This window comes from Stegodyphus dumicola, chromosome 8, assembly GCF_044657685.1.
Source record: "Stegodyphus dumicola isolate Sdum_Otavi_A_Nest chromosome 8, ASM4465768v1".
NCBI classification, from domain to species: domain Eukaryota; kingdom Metazoa; phylum Arthropoda; class Arachnida; order Araneae; family Eresidae; genus Stegodyphus; species Stegodyphus dumicola.
The window spans coordinates 31,026,368-31,045,909 of NC_140775.1; the positions used below are offsets into that span (position 1 = coordinate 31,026,368).

A 19,542-nucleotide genomic window follows, 5' to 3' on the forward strand; every position below is an offset into this window, starting at 1 on the left:
AATATGAGACATGAAAAACGCAATTTGAATATTGTCAATTGGCCCAGTAGAACGGGAAATACAGAACTGTCCCCTTTTTTTAGTCCAAAGCGGCTTTGTCCCTGAAGGACTATTGTTTTCGTTTTGCGATTTTGCGTTGGTTCACTATAAATGTCCGTTTCACTTTTCAAACTGTTGCCACCAAATGTTAGAGTCCTGCATTATATTTGAAGAAATTAAATAATGAAAAATCTGAATTAACTGTTTCTTATTTTCCTAATGTTTATTTATATCAGCATCAAAACTGGTTATTAAATATTCACGTTTAAAAGAGAGTATGTCTGATTTTATTATTGTTGCTGCTTTATTATTTCTGAAATGTTAAGTATGATTTCCTTTGTCTTTCCTCTTAAAGGGAACTTAGCTTGAATAAAGGAGATATACTCTACATCAATAAGCAAATCGATAAAAATTGGTTTGAAGGCGAACATCACGGCCTTGTTGGCATATTTCCTGTCACCTATGTTGAGGTATGATAAATTTTTATTTCAGTAAGCATATTTTCCCCCCTTTATTATTTATTCTGTTAGTAAAACATTTATTTGATGAATGTTTTTGTATCTGATATTTTAATACTACTCAACTTATTTTCTTTATGATGATACCAATGATTTTCTTTAAAGTTCAGTTAAAACTGTGTAGGAAGTTCTCAACTAACATCATCATATCATTTCATCTATCACCAAATTCTGTAATATAGTTATCTAAAATAATTGTTATTTACTAAGCATAAAGCAGCTCAATGGAGATTACAGTCGCAGTGTTCAATTCACCATCTAATTACACATTACGTTACACACTCCAATTATTATTACTATTATTTTATTTAGAATCTATTTACAAGTTGGTTCTTCTAACGCCTTCATTTGTACATAGGAATTTACGAACTTCTGGTGTTAAAGTAAATGTTTAGAATCGAATTAAGTATAATTAACTTTTATAGATATTGACATTTATACAATCATAAAATTGTAATTTCTGACATTATTTGGCATTTGCGTCTGATCTTTGTCAGTAAGTACTTTTAATATATCAAGAATAATTGTACTGTAAATTTTAATCACTATTTAAAATTTCTAGACACTGAACTTTTCGCAATATAGGTGTGAATAGGTACGAAATATTAAGGTGCGTAATACTCTTGGGTGTGATTATGTTCAATAAATGCATAACATAAATACTATCCGCGATACAGGTGATAAGATAGATTAGTTACATCATCGAAAATCAAAACAATATTACAGTACTTATTAAGCATGCAGAGGCTTTTCCCTTTTATTTTTTCCCAAAAAGAGAGGGGGGGAAAACTTAGCTTGATTTGCAAGTCATTTTCCTAACCTCTTTGCTGAAACGTAAAGGAACGGCAGGATTGGTGTATTGCAGGGTGTACTATAAGGTTTATTCTTCTTGACCAAGGTCAACAAGCAGTGGCTATAAACTGGAAGAGTCAACTAATTGCAGGTATTAGTGTTTTATTGACGACATGTGCGCGTTATTTTGATGAACCAACAAGAAGAAATTTTATTTGCTGTAAATCTTATTATAGATACCGCAGTTTAGTGTCTAGTTAGCAATCAGTGTTTAATATTGTAAAATCATACTTTGCAAAAACTAATATAATCTTGAACAATATAGTTGCATTGACGGAACACCATCAAAAGCAGGCTGCTAAGGTGGATATATTGCGTATTTGAAGAACGAATTGCGGAATGGTTTGCGTATTCATTGTATGAGCCATGTAGCAAAACATTTAAGTACAAGGTCTCCATTCATCATTAAGCATAATTAATTAAAGCTGTAAAACAAGATCAAATCCAATGTCTAATAAAACAGGATGTTTCGACGGTTATGTCAGGACATTAAAAGGATTTTTTTTAAGTTTTTACATGCAGAACTTCGATGGTTGTTTAGGCCCACCAGCAGCCGAGCGGTAAAGTCGCTGAACACGGACAGTTCGGTCCGAGGTTCGAATCCCGCGAACGGGCTGGCTGCCTGGGCGTTTTCGTGGTTTTTCGCATGTGTAACGTGTATACGAGCCAATTTCCCTTAGAAAGTCCTACACGAAGGCATCCCTCCCCTTAGGCAGATAGCCCTAGTGTGTTTTGCCATAATTAAATAAACCCAACCCAATCGATGGTTGTCAAAAAGTACTCCTTTTGTAGTATTATATAATAGTATCATGCAGTTTTTAAAGCCAGTAGTGAGACTAATCTTTGTCATTAATTAAAATAATAAAAGTTGTGATTTTTATTTGGTGCCATTTCTAAAGTATTTAATGAGGTCAATTTGCAGCTTCAAGGAGAACTGTTATCGTTTGCAAAAATATTGTGTCATTATTTATCGATAAAATTGTTCTTTATCATAATCTATTGAAAAAAGAATTTCATTAGTTTCCCGAATTGTCACCTCTAAAAGACGATGTAACTCCAGAGGAGACTAGAAAGTTCAGTGTCGCCTTACTGAGCTTGAATCGGGTTTAGAGAATCCATTTGAAGGTATTTTGAACTTGGTAGGTTATGACAAGGGGTATGACAGGAAAATGATGATGGAAAATGTTTTTAAAGAAAATAATGTTGAGGTTGATATTGCTTTCCAAGAACTATTAGAACTCAAATATGATGAAGAGAGTAAATGTAATTTTAATAGTGGTGGATGCGAAATAAAATAATGATTAAATAAAAAAATGCCTATGTTATATCCAACTATGTATAAAATTATATTTAATTTAATCATACTTTTCCCTACTTCGTATTTTGTAGAATCGGGCTTTATTGCTGTTAATCTTACTATGACCGAACAGAGAACCCGTCTGAATATTTCTGAAAGAGGAAATCTTCATCTGTTCCTTAGCCCACCAGCGGCCGAGCGGTAAAGTCGCTGAACACTGGTAGTTCGGTCCGAGGTTCGAATCCCGCGAACGGGCTGGCTGCATGGGCGTTTTCGTGGTTTTTCCCATGTGTAACGTGTATACGAGCCAGTTTCCCTTAGAAAGTCCTCCACGAAGGTATCCCTCCCCTTAGGCAGATAGCCCTCGAGGCTTTGCCATAATCACACACTCATCTGTTCCTTAAGAAAATTGAACTGGATATTAAATATTTTGTCTCGCAGCATCAGCCTTAAAGATCGCATTAATAATTAATTAAATATTTTACATCTTGAACACTTTCAGAAGGGTAGGACTGTAACTAAAATCTTAAAGTCACTTCTTAACTATTGCATTTATCTTTCTTATTTATTTCCTTGTTTTAATGATAAAATTTCGCTTAGTGACGCTAAATAAGTTGCAAAAATGGCAGACTTCTGTCAGCTTTCAACATACGTAGAAACATATATCTAAAATTAACGCCAAATTAAGGTTGAATTTTTCCTACTTTTAAGAAGCTTTGTATTAAATTTTGATCGTAAATATCTATAAAATATCTGTCATTTTCTACAATAGTAATTATGCATTTCCTTTTAGTTTTTGTTTTCTTAATATATAACATTAATTCAAATCAGATTTTCTTGTAAAATTCACCTTGAAGGTATCGTTTCCTGTATGCAGATATCTCTGGTTTTCATTAGCATACTCAAATAACTCATTCTAATTCGTATTTTTATTCAGATCATCCCAAGTGAGAAAGCCAATCTGCAGCCTCGAAAAGCTACAGAAGGAGAAGCGATTGTCAGATACAATTTCCGCGCCCAGACACCAGTAGAATTATCCTTATTTAAGGTAAGTTTCAAATTTCAAATATATTTCCATGCCTTGATACCAGCTCGCTTTAAAATATCTTCTCTATATTGATGCCAGTTTGTTTAAAGGTGCCTATACAGGGTGATTCGCTACCAGACCGATAAACTTGCAGGGTATGTAGGGGGTACAGAGGAGATTCGTAATCACATAGGAATGCAGGGTCGCAAATGCCGTAGTTGCGGGCTATGGTGCAAAGAAGCAGAGAAAAAGAACGGAAACAGCAAAACATTGATGGGACAGAAAACATTTTATTGAAAGGTTGTATTACAACTGCTGTTCGAAACTACGACCAGAAGTTGGCAGGCAAGCCTAACAACGGCGCTGCATGGAATTCCTTTCGTCCTGGAAGATTCCTCTCAGCAATCTGGCGGTAGATGGCTCTGAACGGAAGGTTGCGTGAACAGCGATCCTCCTGAAAGTCGTTATTTGCGATCCGTTTCTCGAGGTAGTAGGATGAACGCGTATTCTAACGATTAACTGGTCTTGTATTGGAGCTGCAGATTGTTACGTTCATTGTTACGGCGGTTGTACCAGGACGGTTATTCTACGCTACGAGAGTCGACAGCAAGTTGTGAGCCGCCAGATGTCGCGGCTAGTAAAAAACAGGTCTGCCCGACCAAAGAATATACTTTGTTTGGCCCGACATCCTATATTCTCTGAGTACGGAAGTTGTCGAAAGCGCCTGAAAAAGTGTTGCCGCGTCGTCAATCAGTGTTGTGCAGTTGACGTACTAAGTAGACAATGGCTTTGTAGGTGTTTTCGCTGCTGATTTTTCCATATTTAAACGAAGAATACGGTCGTAGATCTCTGAATCGGTGGCGAATTTATAGAAAATATGATGCTTTTGCTCTGCCAAAAGATGTTTTCATTGCGTGTTTCAGATTGCTAAAATTTATAGTTATCTTAATTTGCAATGAACTGAGAGAGTATTTGAAGCCACATTCAGAAAACAAAGTAATTTCTAATGAAAGAAAGGTTATACTATTGCTGAAATTATAGATAAAAATTGTAATTGTATGCTTTAAAAATGTAGAAGAAAATAAGTTTATCAAGCACATAAACCTTCTTCATTTAATACAAATATAGACATCCAATAAGCTTCTGCTCGATTTATGTACAGCAAGAATTACGTTTACTTTAAAATCTAACAGTTGAATACCTTACGAATAATACTGTGAACACAAAAAGGAATGTCGTTCATTATTACGCGAAATTCACACTACTGTAAAATAAAAATTAAAAAAAAACTTATAAAACTATAAAATAGCTTTATAATATTTTTTTCAGTAGCTGTACTACTACTAATGTGATACTTTTAAAAATAAGTTTTAGCGCAGAGGGGCTATTAATTTCGTTTTGCCATTCTGTGGCGTTTCACTTTTCAAATCGTTGCCACCAAGTATTATCGCGCTCTATTATATTTAAAGAAATTAAATAATGAGGAATCTGCAGAATGTATGAATGTTTCTCGCACTGTGATAAAACAACGGTACCTAGAGCCATGAAATTCTGAATAACGTAATCCTCCATCTAATATAAGCATCTGGAGGCCCAAATTTGGAACTGAGAATTTGTTTTATTATCTATTTCATATTTTGTAAAGCATTTATGAGTTTTTCATTAAGAAACCCAACGATTTCAAAGCGAGCAATGGCAACATTGTACGGAAAAAAAACATTTTCATCTCTAGCGCGGGAGACTATGTATCGGAAATTCTAAAGATATGCTTTTTTTAAATTCTATGACATTGCTGTTGAATTGAATTTTATGGTTAAAGTACGAAAAACATGATATTTAATAAATAAAGATGACACGCAAAACGTTAAAAAATAGCCCTTTGGAAGTAATATAAAATCTGAAGGCTTTCAGGGTTTTTTTTAAATTTATTTATTTATTTTCATTTTATTTTTTTATTTTTATTTTTTATTTTATTTATTTATTTTTACTTCCTTGTACGAAGTAAAAAGGAAGTATTGTAATCGCGAAAAGTTTCAGCCAGCATATTTCAACGAAAATATCCATTTTGACCGCTATCGAATGCAATTTAACGATGTTTTTGCGTGATATCTGTACGTAAGGACAGAATAAAATACTCTTTTCCTTCAAAAAAATTATAAATTTGCTTTAAAATTAATTCTGAAGAGAATTTTTCGTGGCGTCTGTACGAACGTATGCACGCACACGTACGTACGTACGTATCTCGCATAACTCAAAAACGAGTAGGCTCAGAACGTTGAAATTTTGTATATAGGACTGCTATAACATGTAGATGTGCACCTGGTATTTTGGTTGCAATCGGCCGCACCAAACGTATATATATCCACTCTATTACCCGGCTCAGTGATCTCAGTTTCTTTACTCTTATATGTTTGTAAATTGTACATTTTTTGCTTTAAAAATGATTGAATTATGTTCTTTTTATCTTACAGTTAAGGATTTTATGCCTTTAGTAAATCTGTGTGCAATATTTTTATAATTATCAGCAATTTTAAAGTTGTTTAATTGCCGCTAAGCCTTTTTTAATGGTAGCCATTGATGTTTACATTTGAAACAGGAGACTAGTGGATTTGTTGCCAATCTAGAGAAACTTAGCTTCCAACAACTACCTGCGTTCAGCTACTCTACCGCTCGGCGGCTGGTGGGCTTGTTAGTAGAATTATACTGCATCATTATTGTATGCTATAAAGTAACAATGCTATAAGACTGAGGGTTTGTTCATGGAATAGTACTTTTGTAACCTCTTATAGTATTAAAAAATCATTGTTTCTTTGCAAATTAAAAAAAAATATATATATACTGTTCATAGCATTTTCGTTTTTATATTGTAAAAGAGATATTGATTATTATTAGTTTTCTATTTAAAATGTGTCGAAACGCTGGTTTGACAAGTACTACTTCAACTGCAGGAGACCTACACTGATTATTTTTACTTTAGTACTTGCACTGTGAAAATATTACTATCTTTTAATTATTTTCACAGAATAAAATCTTTTGAGAAGGAAGAATATTTAAACTGAGCAGTTCTTATATATATATATAAAATTCAAATAACAGCAATGTAATATTTAAAAAAAAAGTATTAGTAATCGTGTGACAAAAATTGCAAAATGAATTAATCACACATACAGGATAGATTAGTTTAAATTTGGTTATATATTTTATATTGAAAACATATTTTCTTTCATGTTAATTATAGAATAAATTATTTAAAATAAAGCATTTTGATGCGTGTGGGATAGTTGAATGCAGCAGCAATCGGCCATACTGTAATAACGAATGAATTTTATTTCTTTTCCTGAAAGAAATAATTTTCATAGGAAAAGAAAATAAAAAATCTGATGTGTACACCGCATATCTTCCATGTACGGAATATTAAATTATACGCATTTTTTCTTGCATTTTATTTAAACTTATTAGATTGAATTAAACCTACTTCGCCGACAGTGCATAAACCACAATAGAATAAATCCATTCTTTAAAATTCACTTTGTTTACCATAGCGACACTCTGGCGCTAGGTTTACTTAACAGTATTATATTTCATTCATATTATAACTCAGAATGCACAAAATGTATATCATTTAAAGAATTATCTAATCATTGCCACATGTTCTACTCAAATACTATAATAAAGCTAGAACTATGTATAAAAGAAATTAAGCAAACAAAACAAAAAAGAAACAGTTTTTCACAGAGGATTGAGTATTTCTCATTTAATTAATTCAGTTCTCAGTTCGCGAGAAGGCAAAAATACATAAAAACTCAAAATATCTATATTAAAAATTACGAAGTAAATCTCAAACGCTTATTTCCTCGAAAAAATTCCAGAAAGAATTAAGCATGATTTAATTTCCAATAATAAATTAATGCGTTATCTTTGTTGTTGCGAAGCTAAGTTTCTCTAGATTGGCAACAAATCCACCAGTCTCCTCCTTCAAATGTAAATATCAATGGCCGCCATTAAAAACAGTCTTAGCGGCAATTAAACAACTTTAAAATTGCTGATAATTCTAAAAATATTGCACACAGATTTACTAAAGGCAAAAAATCCTTAACCGGAAGATAAAAAGAACATAATTCAATCATTTATAAAGCAAAACATGTACAATTTACAAACCTATAAGAGTAAAGAAACTGAGATCACCGAGCTGGGTAATAGAGTAGATATATATATATAAATATATTAATTGAAAAAGAAAACGTTTGGTGCGGCCGATTGCAACCAAAATACGAGGTGCACATCTACATGTTATAGCAGTCCTATATACAAAATTTCAACGATCTGAGGCTACTCGTTTTTGAGTTATGCGAGATACGTACGTACGCACTACGTTCGTACATACACCACGAAAAATTCTCTTCAGAATTAATTTTAAAGCAGTTTTATAATTTTTTTGAAGGAAAAGAGTATTTTATTCTGTCCTTACGTACAGATATCACGCAAAAGCATCGTTAAATTGCATTCGATAGCGGTCGAAATGGATATTTTCGTTGAAATATGCTGCCTGAAACTTTTCGCGATTACAATACTTCCTTTTTACTTCGTACAAGGAAGTAAAAAGGGAAGAAATATTAAGAAATAAATATTTTCTTTCTAATTTCTTATTTAAAGAAATATTTTTTCAGTAGTAACTGTAAAATAAATTGCGGGAAAACAGTTATGTAAGCATTGGGGGGAAAAAAAAACTTAGTTTGCTATTAGATTGTAATGCAAATTAATCATATTATAAATTTAAATGATTAAAATTGTTTATTTCTAAAAGGATTTGAAGTAAGCTTAATTCATTTACTTTTATCTATTTACCATTGCTTTCGTGGTATTCCATATCAATCTTTATTTCTTAGCTCTAAATTCCTGCGTTAAGTTTCCCCTTAAAAAACGGAATATTCTTTCACATAGCACAGCAGCATATTCTGCTGCGTGTTGGTCATAATACATATTTTGTACAATTTTTTTCGAACTACAAATGCAGCGTGTGAGCTAGTGAAATAATGGGAGAATATTCCTAGAACTTCAGCCAGCGCGTGCTATAAATTTCGTCACTCGTCTGTACTGCGATTGGTCTAAAGCTCCTTGAAGCCTTGTCCCCTTTCAGTAAAGTTAAATGGACTCACCCGCCCACCAACTGAAGACCACAGAATGGCTTTCTTCGATAAGTTGTGATGGCTGTCCATACTGGTTTTTTTTTTCAGTCAATATTGTTCGCTTAAGTTGTAGACAGATCCAGTGATCATAGAATAGGCGTCCTGGAACGTTACCCGAATAAGCGTGCTCCACATCACACGACTTTTGCAAGTGTGAACAGAAGGTTACGTGAGACGGTCTTACGTTTGGCAGAAGACAATCTAAGTATGAGTACTCGAGCGATAACCCAACAAGTGGGTTTATCTCAATCCCAATGTGTGGAGGATACTCGCAGCAAACCAAATGAGCGCATACCATCTTCATCACGTCCATTTATTAGAGCCTAAGGATTAACCACTCCGGAGGACGTTTGCTACATGCTTCTTGCAACAGAGTGCTACAGACAGCGCATTTGCTGCATCCGTATTGTTCACGGACGAAGCATACTTCACACTTGAGGAAGCCTTTAATCAGCATAACGCCAATGTGTGCACTTTGGTCAACATCAACCCCCCTCATTTGAGACCTCATCGTACAAAACCACGTGCAGCACAACAGCGTTTCTCGGTCAATGATTGGGTCGGCATTCTTGGAGACTACCTCATTGGAGCGTACCTTCTGGCCAGTCCTTTCTACGGTAGGGCATATCTGATCTTCTTGCAGCAAGTCCTGCCCGAACTTCTTGACGCAGCACTTGTTTTTCCGTCGTTGCGCCGCTCCATGTGGTACCAGCATCCCAAATTATTCCGCAGTTGCGATTTCATAAATCATTCCTATTATGGATCCCTGAAGCCATTTTCGAGAACCATAAAACAATAGCGTATGTCTTGTCTTCCTTAGCTAAACAGAAATTTCTCGGTAGCTCAATGACAAGGATGCCACTTTTTTTAAGACAGGCATTGACCATTTTGCCTCGTTTTAATAAATATTTCAGTCGTCATTGACGCCTTCTCGAAAAAAATAAGGTGTCCTCCCAGACCTGATTTGCTGCCCAGATGTACATAGATTACGGCCTTAGAATTAAGAAGATTTGATATCATTTCCTCGTAATCCTATTTTCGCCTTATAAAAAGAAAGAAAATTTGCCTGAGAAAGAACGTTTTTCATAAGGCTCTAGACTAGATATGTCCATCATAGAGTACAGTGTATTTATTGTATGTTGTATTCCAAATAAGTTAACGTCTGAAGTGATAATCCTCTTAAACTTATTTTTAGGATCCATGTGTAGTGCATTTAATTTCCTACATAATTCAGCTTAATACATATATTCATTTATTGTCTATCCATAAGCAGTGTTTCTGAACTTTTCAGTATTTGCGACTCAGTTTTCAATCATAATTTTCATTGTCCTCCCTCTCATACAACGACAATGTGCACAATAATAATCAAAGTACTTTGAGAATTTTGATGCTAAAACTACACTACAACCTTAATTAGAAACTTTACATATTGCAAAGAATAATATATATTTTATTAATATTTAGCAACACTGATCCGCTGCATGACAAAACCAAAATCGATGCCTCTCTGTTACCGTCTGTGTTACATCTAAAATATCGGACATTTTCGCGGCTTTGCCATAATTTCCAATTTGTCTGGAACGTCTGCGCAACTGTGACGCAGACGTGTAAATTCTGCACCTCCTTGAGTTCCACCCAGTCTCAGTCGAGTCGATTCTTTTACCATTAGCGAATCTATCGTGAATGTGTATGTTTCAATTTGTGTATTAGCTACTTCAACCGTCGAACGAAGTTCAGATATTTACTCAAACATATTTTTCCTTCAAAGATAAACTTTTTACGTCGAAAACTGGCCTTATAAATATTTCTTCCCCCCTTTCACCACTCGTCAAGATCTTATTTAAAAAACCATGTACTCGTCTCCTTACACAGGAGAAACATTTCATCAGTGCGCATCAACAATCGCACTGATGAGAGTGGTTTCAAAAGTAAAATCGAAAAATATTCTCAAGAATACTTAAATTTTGACTTAGTAATGTAGTAAATGAAGAAGAATATTTCTGTCATTTGTATATCATTTTATCTAACATGTGGCAGCAGACAGCATGAAACTAAACGACATTTTTCAGTGTGTGCGTTAACAAACCTAGAGAATTCTTCACACTAACATTTAAATCACATGAAAACAAAATTTATGTTTTAAAAAACCTTTGTTTGTGAATGAAAAAGCTTTTCTTGTTTTCCTACAAAGTTTCATATAAAATAGCCAGATGTAAAACGCCTTACACCATTGGTGAAGAATTATTTTGCCAGCGTGCAATTGAAATTGTAGAAACTATGCTTAGGAGAACTTTTCTAAAAAATTGCAGTCCGTACCTGTATCAAGTGAAACCGCTGCCTGTTGAATTTTCGATATAACTGAACAGCATCAGCTTTTCGGGAAGATGCGTGACAAATTGTTTTCATTTACTGAGGCAACAGATAACAATAAAGATGATCATTTAATTACCTATGTTCGATTTTTGTGATGGTATGCCATCGGTAGAAGAACTGCTTTTTTGCAAACTAATAGAACTCAAAGCAAGAGCACTCGCATTATTTGTTAAAAGATTTTATAAATGGGCCAAACATAAAGTGAGAAAATTGCTTCGGAATAATGCACCGATGGTGCTCCTTCAATAACTGGAAGATTCCAAAAGATATAAGCACTCGAGAAACAAAAGTCTCCACAGTATGTTTATGCATGATTCGCTGATTTCTGGGTTCCGAAGAAATGAATTGTAATCTGAATTATTGTGCTGACAATTGTTGTAACCGTAGTGAACCGTATTTATATGAGAATCAAGAATCTTTTTTCCATTTTGTAAAGGTATGGGGGCAGTGCATTTAGCGTTATTATTTTATTGTGAGGCTAGATACTTATAAAGTAAAAAATTTTTGCAACATGTTTATGAATTAAGAGATGAGATCGTCAGTTTTCCAGAATAGGAAAATCGACGGAAACTGAGAAGTTTTGAGATGGCTAATTTGTGATGAAACTGAAAAACACATTCGAAAAATTAAATACTTTGAATTCTAGAACTCCAAGAAGTAAATACACATACTTTGCATACGAGTAATAAATTAATGCTTTTTGTAGAAAATTAGAGTTATAGAGCAAAAGTTTAAGATAAAAAAGTCTGGAAGTATTTTCAGATGTGGAGGAAGGTGTTAAAATTTACAAGGCTGAAGAACAACATGTAAGATTTTCTTTATTCATTCTCTCATAGAGAATTTTAAAAAGTATTTTCTTGCTGACGACATACTGATAGCAACTTACGAGTGGCTTATAGATCCATTTCAAAATACTCCCGAAATCAACAGCTGAAGAAGAAATCTTTATAGATTTTATAGCAAGTGGCGAAATCAAATTTATCTTTGAATTTTGGGCAGAAGTGGATGACGAGTTTTCTACGCTGAAAATAACTTTAAACCTTTCTTTGAAAACTTTGCTCTGAAAGACAGACTCAGTGAATTTTCTTATAATTATTAAATCTGCTTTTAATTTAGCATTGATAAGTTAACTATGAAGTACTTTGTGCAATATGACACAATCATATTTATAAGTACGAGTACAATCATATTATATCGGTGTAAAAAATTAATTTTTTTTATTATATCAGGATGAATTTTGTTCTGCTTTCCTTTCAGTAAATTAATCGATCATTTTAATAATACTTTCTTTTCGATATGCTCGCTCCCCATCTGTAATTATCACAACCCGTAGAGGAACGCGCCCCACTGGTTGAGAGCCGTTGTCATAATATTTTTTTTGTTTTGTTTTGTTTCAAGTTAAAATCTGTAATAATTTACTATAGTTTGCAAGGATTAAAAAGTTGAGTAATTTAAATTAATACATATTTAATATCTTTTCATTATTTATATTTCTATGCATCATAATGTGTGTTATAATTTGTATAATTCGCTTATAATTATAGGGAGAAAAAGTAGTTTTGACAAGGAAAGTTGATCAGAATTGGTATGAAGGTCGCCTTGGAACAAAAAAAGGAATTTTCCCAATTTCTTATGTTGAAGTGCTGCAAGAGCCAGGAGAGTGCTCGCTCGGTAATTATATCTGTCTTTTTGTTCACTTTTTACATTCAGAAAAGATTTACTGGCATATCAGATTTTTTACATCGAATTAATGCTATCTATACTGAGTTAATATCGAGGCAATTTTATCGAAACACCAATTGTGCATTTATATATTTGCTGATAATGAGTGTACTGGATGTTCCAAAAAGATTGCACGGCTAATTATATGTTTTCATTGGGAGGAGGGGGGAGGAGGGGGGAAGAGTCAATAAGAATGTTTTCCTTAACAGAATTTATCTAATAAAAAATACCACCCTCGTATACTACTTGTGATAGCGTTAATAAAACCTTCAGCGCATCATGATAGAAACAGCGCGGAATACAATTATGTTTGTAAATTTTGGAATGTATATTTTTAAGGCACCATTTCTAATAGAAATAAATATCTGTATATAGAAGACTTTTCTTCAATCGATCACTTGTAGACACGTTCATATTCAAAATACACACACACATATATATATATATATATATATATATATATATAATATATATATATACAGGCAAAAACATCGAGGACGAAAACGTCGCGGAGAAAACATCGTGGGAGAAAACATTGCAAAGAGAAAACATCACAGCTCTAAAACATTGTGGTGCAAAATATCGTGGTCGAAAATAAAGCGGTTCAAAAACTTCGCAGTTTAAAAACATCGTCGTCAAAAATATCGTGGTAAAAATTAAAGTACCTATAAATCATCGCATGACGATAACATCGCACACTTGCGTTTTCAGTATTTGAAAATTATAAATGCATGTTCGTATAAAGATCGTAGAGCACAAGAAAGAAAGAAGGATTTTTTTAATATCATTTCTACATTTCATATCTACATTTCATATATTTGAACGAATTAATAAATTTTTGCTGAAAAAATAAGAAGAAAATTAAGCATTTAAAAATTGAAAAGGAGTAGAAAATTAATGAAACTTAAAAAGCTTAATAGAATTTTAAATGTATATAGTTAATTAACAAAGGTCATTAATAAATTAAGCTCTTTTTATAAACTGATAATTTTTCATGAAAAATACAGTCTAAAAATGCTTAAAAAAGGAAGATAAATAACTGCATGAGGTTACCTCTATAAAAATTGCTTAGTTAATGATCAAATTATTTTCTTTCACATTTGTTAATCTGATATTATTTTAATGAAAATTACATATTGTATTGTTTCCGTTTATTCTTAAAGTGTCGTTAACATTTTCATGTATAGCGTGCAATCGATTTTTTGGATATCAATTTGTTAGTTATAACGAAAGTCAGTTACATAATATGTTACTATGCGATTTGAAAAACGCATGTATGCGATGATTTGTAGCAACTTAATTTTTTCCCACGATATTTTCGACGACGATGTTTTTAAACTGCGAAGTTTTTGAACCGCTTTATTTCCTACCACGATATTTTGTACCACGATATTTTAGAACTGCGATGTTTTCTCCCATGATGTTTTGTATTACGATGTTTTCTCCTTGCGTTGTTTTCTCCGTGACGTTTTCGTCCGCGATGTTTTCGGTTGTAATCATATATACATTCTGAATTTTGCATAATCTCATTTTTATATGGCTCCTAAAGCGATTTCCTTTTGTCTGTAGAAAGTGATATAATTAAATTATATAATTTTAAGTTATATCATTTTTATAATATTTTTCGGAACCGAATTTGCATAAAAACGAATTTTTTTGACAGATTTTTGATAGGTAAGGAAACACTTAACTCTTAACATGTACAGAAATAAATACGGAATAGTACTCGTTTGCTACAGCTACTGAAGTGTGTTTTCTAAGCTTGCAAAAGTACAGTAACGATTATTATTTCCATACAGTTTCTAGTCGGATTGTAATTATCAGATTCCATAACTATACTTCAATTGTAGGATCTAGATTAATACAAATTTTAAAACTGTAGGTATAAAATAAAAAAGAGGCACCCGAGAAAGTCATTTATTAATTCTGATTATCGTCATCTATCTGACAGGGTTCGTACGGTCCTTAAGAGTCCTTAAAAGCCCTTAAGTTTTTTGGAATCGATTTTTGGTCCTTAAAAGTCCTTAAGTTTGGCCAAAATTGGCAGAAGGTCCTTAATTTTAATCATCTGAAATTTCTGTCTGTTTTTACGACTGCCATTTTGGCTGTGAATTAGCGTTTTGCAGGAATATTTTTGGCGATTCACAGACAAATATGGCTATTTTTTGAATGGGTTGAGTTATAATTTGTTCCTATTTGTAATATAAATAATGGTGGGATACTCTAGTTTCTGAGCAAGAAGAGAAACATAAGCATTTCAGAATTATTTCATTTTTTGTAATGAAGAGCTCTCAAACAACTTTCCGCTTTTGGGAATGTGAATTCTTTTATTAAACAGTTCTAAATTTGGCGATTATCAATATTTTGGCGATTTTATGATGGGTTTCTGTAGAAAATTTTTAATTCCGAGATCTGGAAATTTTTTGACGATTTTTTAGAACATTCTAACATTGATAAATTTCATTAAAATAATGGTAAATATTGGAATTATATTTAAGAAATAACATTAAAATAAAGCATTTTTATTTTTCACTGTCATATTATAAAGTTCCCTTTTGGCCACATATTATACAATTTTTTGAATCTGAAAAATAAGCAAGGAATAATGCTATAAAGCATAGTTTACAAAACAGTTTTTAGGAAAAGCAAAATAGCTATGTAATTAATTTAAAATGTCTTTTTAATTTTTTTATGGTAAGAATTTTTCCCATTTCTCAGAATGATCAGAATTCTCAAAAAATGCATCAGTTTTCTCTATAAAATTAATTTCACATTTTTTTCCTCTGATTTTTTTAAAAGACATTTCTGGCTTTTTGTTGTTACAGAATTGGTAGGGGTAATTTTTCTTTAGGATTTTAGACATTGAAGCTTGGAAAGTTTAGAAAGATTTTAAGGCAAATTTATAGACCCACGATTCTAAAAGATTCCAAAAACATGTGATAAAATGGAAAATGTCTCCATGGTAGTAACACGCAGTTTCTTACATTTTGGAGAACATCTGGAAGAACAATGAAAACATAATAGTTGAATGTTTTACTTCTGATTCTAGAACCGCTTTTTTAACATTATTATCTTCCCTTTATTTTCTCTACTTTTCACTAGATACAAGCATGGAAAATATCAAAAGTACTTCTAATCTTATCATATGGAAAGGCATTATAGAAAAAAATTTTTTGTTAATAAATAAATTGGAAGACAATTCAAAAGATTCATCTAATATGTCTTAATGCATCATACATAGAGCTGGCGCTAGGCATTTTGCCACCTGACGCAGTCTCTGTGGATTCTAAATTCTGCTTCCAATGCCTGTTCTAAATTCTAAAAGTTTTGCAATTTCTATATTTTGTTGCTCAGTGTGTCCCTAAATTCTAAAAATTATGCCACACAAGCTCTGTGACCAGACTTTACCATATGTATTTCATATTTCTTCTGAATGTTCGTATTACTAAAGAAATAAAATTAGCAGCTTTTTCCATACACTCTAAATGCATTTAGTTTTTTAGAATAACAGAAGTCTTTAATAACATGCCAAAATTTTAAAGTGAAAAGGAAACGTGTTGAAAAAAGAAACTAAATATGCAAGGAGAACGAAAATTATTCTTCAAACATATGTGCAGTTATTATTATGTAAATTACCCAATTATTTACAGTTTCAGCCTTACTTTAATTTCCCATTTCTATTTACTCATCAGAATGCAAATCACTGTTCACAAGACAGTTTTTAAACTGAGGTTTTTGGAGTATAAGACGAGTGTGTTTCTGACCTCCCCTTGCTCCCTGCATTAGTTCTGTCAGCTCTGATAATTTGTAATTATTGGTCTTTCGATTACTGCTGCTGACATTTGAGTTTATTATGACAATAGAGTTACTGAACCAGATTAAATTGAAATTAAATTGTAGCATCTTTGACCGCTAGTCCATATTTTTAGTTTGAATTTGACTCTTCTTGTTTAATTATATCACCACAAACTGTAATTGATTTTGTTAGCATAAGAACAGGCCTATATGTTCCAAGTTCGTTTTGAATAAGAAGCTTATTTAAACTTTTATTTAAACTTATTATCTGATTTATAGTTACTTTTAGACATAGTGATAATTTGATCACGTCTGTCGGGGAGGGGGTTCGGTCTATTTAACTTTTACCAGATCAAGTAATCCCTCATAGGTAGTACATTGTGGAGACGTTGGCAGTTAGGAGATAAAACACGCAGAAACTAATAAAAACATTGTTTTGCATATTGAAACAAATTTCTAATTGTTAGAAAATATGCTTAAGGAGAAGGAAATCGATATAAATTAGCCAAAATGTCTGGGCAGGCCTTCAAATTATAAAGAGGCATAATTATTTTGTTGAGTTTTACGTTTTGTAGCTTTTAATGTGTAATTATCCTAATATTGTTTAAAAATCAATATCATAAATTGCATGTATTTTAAACTGTGAAATTTTATGAGATTGTGATATTAATAGGGTTTTTTAAGTATATTATTAAAAAATAAATTTAATTTAATAGTGGCCATGTAAATCCATAATGAATAAGGTTATCTAATACCTAATTTAATTATAACTAAATGCATTCTCTTAAAAATGATCTCTCTATATTAAAGCAAGTTATTGCCTTTCGTTAACATGCTGAACCCGGCGTCGGTCCCTGGGAACCGGCACTGGAATTTTCGTTTGGCTGGCGTCGGTCCGCGGGACCGACAGTATTAAAGTTAAAAAATAAGTATAGTCTCAATGAAATGTGATCAAATGTAGTTTTAATGAAATTTATTGAAACATTCTAAACAAAAATACGGCTTAGCTTTACACATATTACAATACGAAACAACTATTTTGTTAACATTTTTGGCTATCTTGTATCCAAACAGTTTTGAATTGTCATCATAACATTTCGAACAATACTTTCGGACTTTATGTGCATCTCCTTCCTTTTTGTATAATTTATGAATAATTTAAGTCGGCAATATTGCACCGCTTGATCGCAATATTGCCGCCGGCTGAATGGAAAAGACAGCAAATTCGACCCCGGGCTCAACGTGTTAAACCTTTACCGTGATCACAAGGTAAAACACAAAAATATAAAAATTCATGTGAAACTTATTCTTTGCATCTAGTGAGACTTAATGTAAAACAACTTATCACCGCTAATGCTTTAGTGGCTTAATAGAACATTAAAGTATATTAACTGAGTTACAACATCTGGAACTCTACACGAAGCTACGACACTAACAGCGTAAGACAGAGGTCAGCTAACTTTCAAAACTTGCTAACTGTGCCTACATCAGGCCTTTCAGGTTTGCTCTGATCAGCAGGTCTCTCTATAGGCGAACAGGAGCGGTGACAACAGCCAGTCTTTTGTTATGAATCATGCTGATTATGGTTTTAATGCTCATTTTAACCTATGCTGCTTGACATAAAATCTACTTAATATTTACTAAACCTGTAGGCTGAGCAAGCATGTGACAAAATAGGACATTAAAAAAAAGGCTAACTGTTAGTAAAACGTGATAAATTTCATAAAATTAATTTTATTCTCAAAATATTAATAATTATGTTAATTAAGTTATGTTTAATAATAATGCATCCTACTCGCGTTCAGGCATAGATATAATATTTTTAATTGAATTTATTCAGTTCCTATTTGCTCATAATTTTTTTCATTAATGGTCCTTAAAAGCCCTTAAAAGTACTTAATTTCCTTGTGCGGAAATGTGTACGAACCCTGTTTGAATTTGATGTAAGTTCATCAGTCAGTTATCATAAATTTCAATCTTCTGAAAATTAAAAATTGACGGCAAGTACATTAGTTCAGGTTTACATAAAAGTTTCGTATTTAAAAGCGCAGCGTCGTCGACAGATATATGCTTATTTTCTAGAAATATGTATATTTCAGATTTTCTGTGTTTCAGTATATTAAGAAAAATGTATTTTTCTCAATACATTGAAACTAGTGTATGCTTTTTGATAAATCAAAAATATCTGTACTTTATATCACTAAAGCAACATTCTGAAATGCATGTCACTTAGATCTCAGTCCACGTAAAGTACCGTTAAAATGAAATTTCGTACCTTAAATTTCGTTAATAAGTATTTAAGTCAGCAAGTCTTTTGAGTCCATGTCTTATTCCAGATGGTTTATTTAAAATGTTTTAAAAAACGCCAGTGTTCTAAATGGTTAAAACCACTTTGAAACCACTTTAGACGGGTACAAATTATTACCTAAAATGCAAAATTTACTGAGCTTCACAGTTACTGTAATACTCATAAAAAAGTGAGATAATTTAATTACCCTAATGCAGCTTTAAAAAATACATTTGTCGATCTGTGAATGATATTGTCGCTTTCAAAATACTTCCCTTATGCATCTGTTATATTTTGGGAGCCATGGCTTTCCAACACTCGTGTGCAAAATTTAAGACGAGAGAGTTTTTCATATGTAAAATCGTGCAGAAGTGTGCCATATTGAACCAAATCTTAACCATAAGATCCCCAAGATGTGCAGATATTGGACAAGTACGCAAAACTTG

General features: G+C 32.6%; 1 protein-coding gene across 1 annotated transcript in view; it reads left to right on the forward strand.

Annotated features, from left to right (window-relative positions):
* Positions 1–19,542, forward strand: part of LOC118200102 (uncharacterized) — a 140,949-nt gene that overhangs the window by 96,988 nt on the left and 24,419 nt on the right. Inside the window, exons 16-18 of the mRNA XM_035372026.2 lie at positions 395–509; positions 3,644–3,754; positions 12,837–12,963. Of these exons, the coding sequence (XP_035227917.1) occupies positions 395–509; positions 3,644–3,754; positions 12,837–12,963 (353 nt within the window). The remainder of the gene's footprint in view (positions 1–394; positions 510–3,643; positions 3,755–12,836; positions 12,964–19,542) is intronic.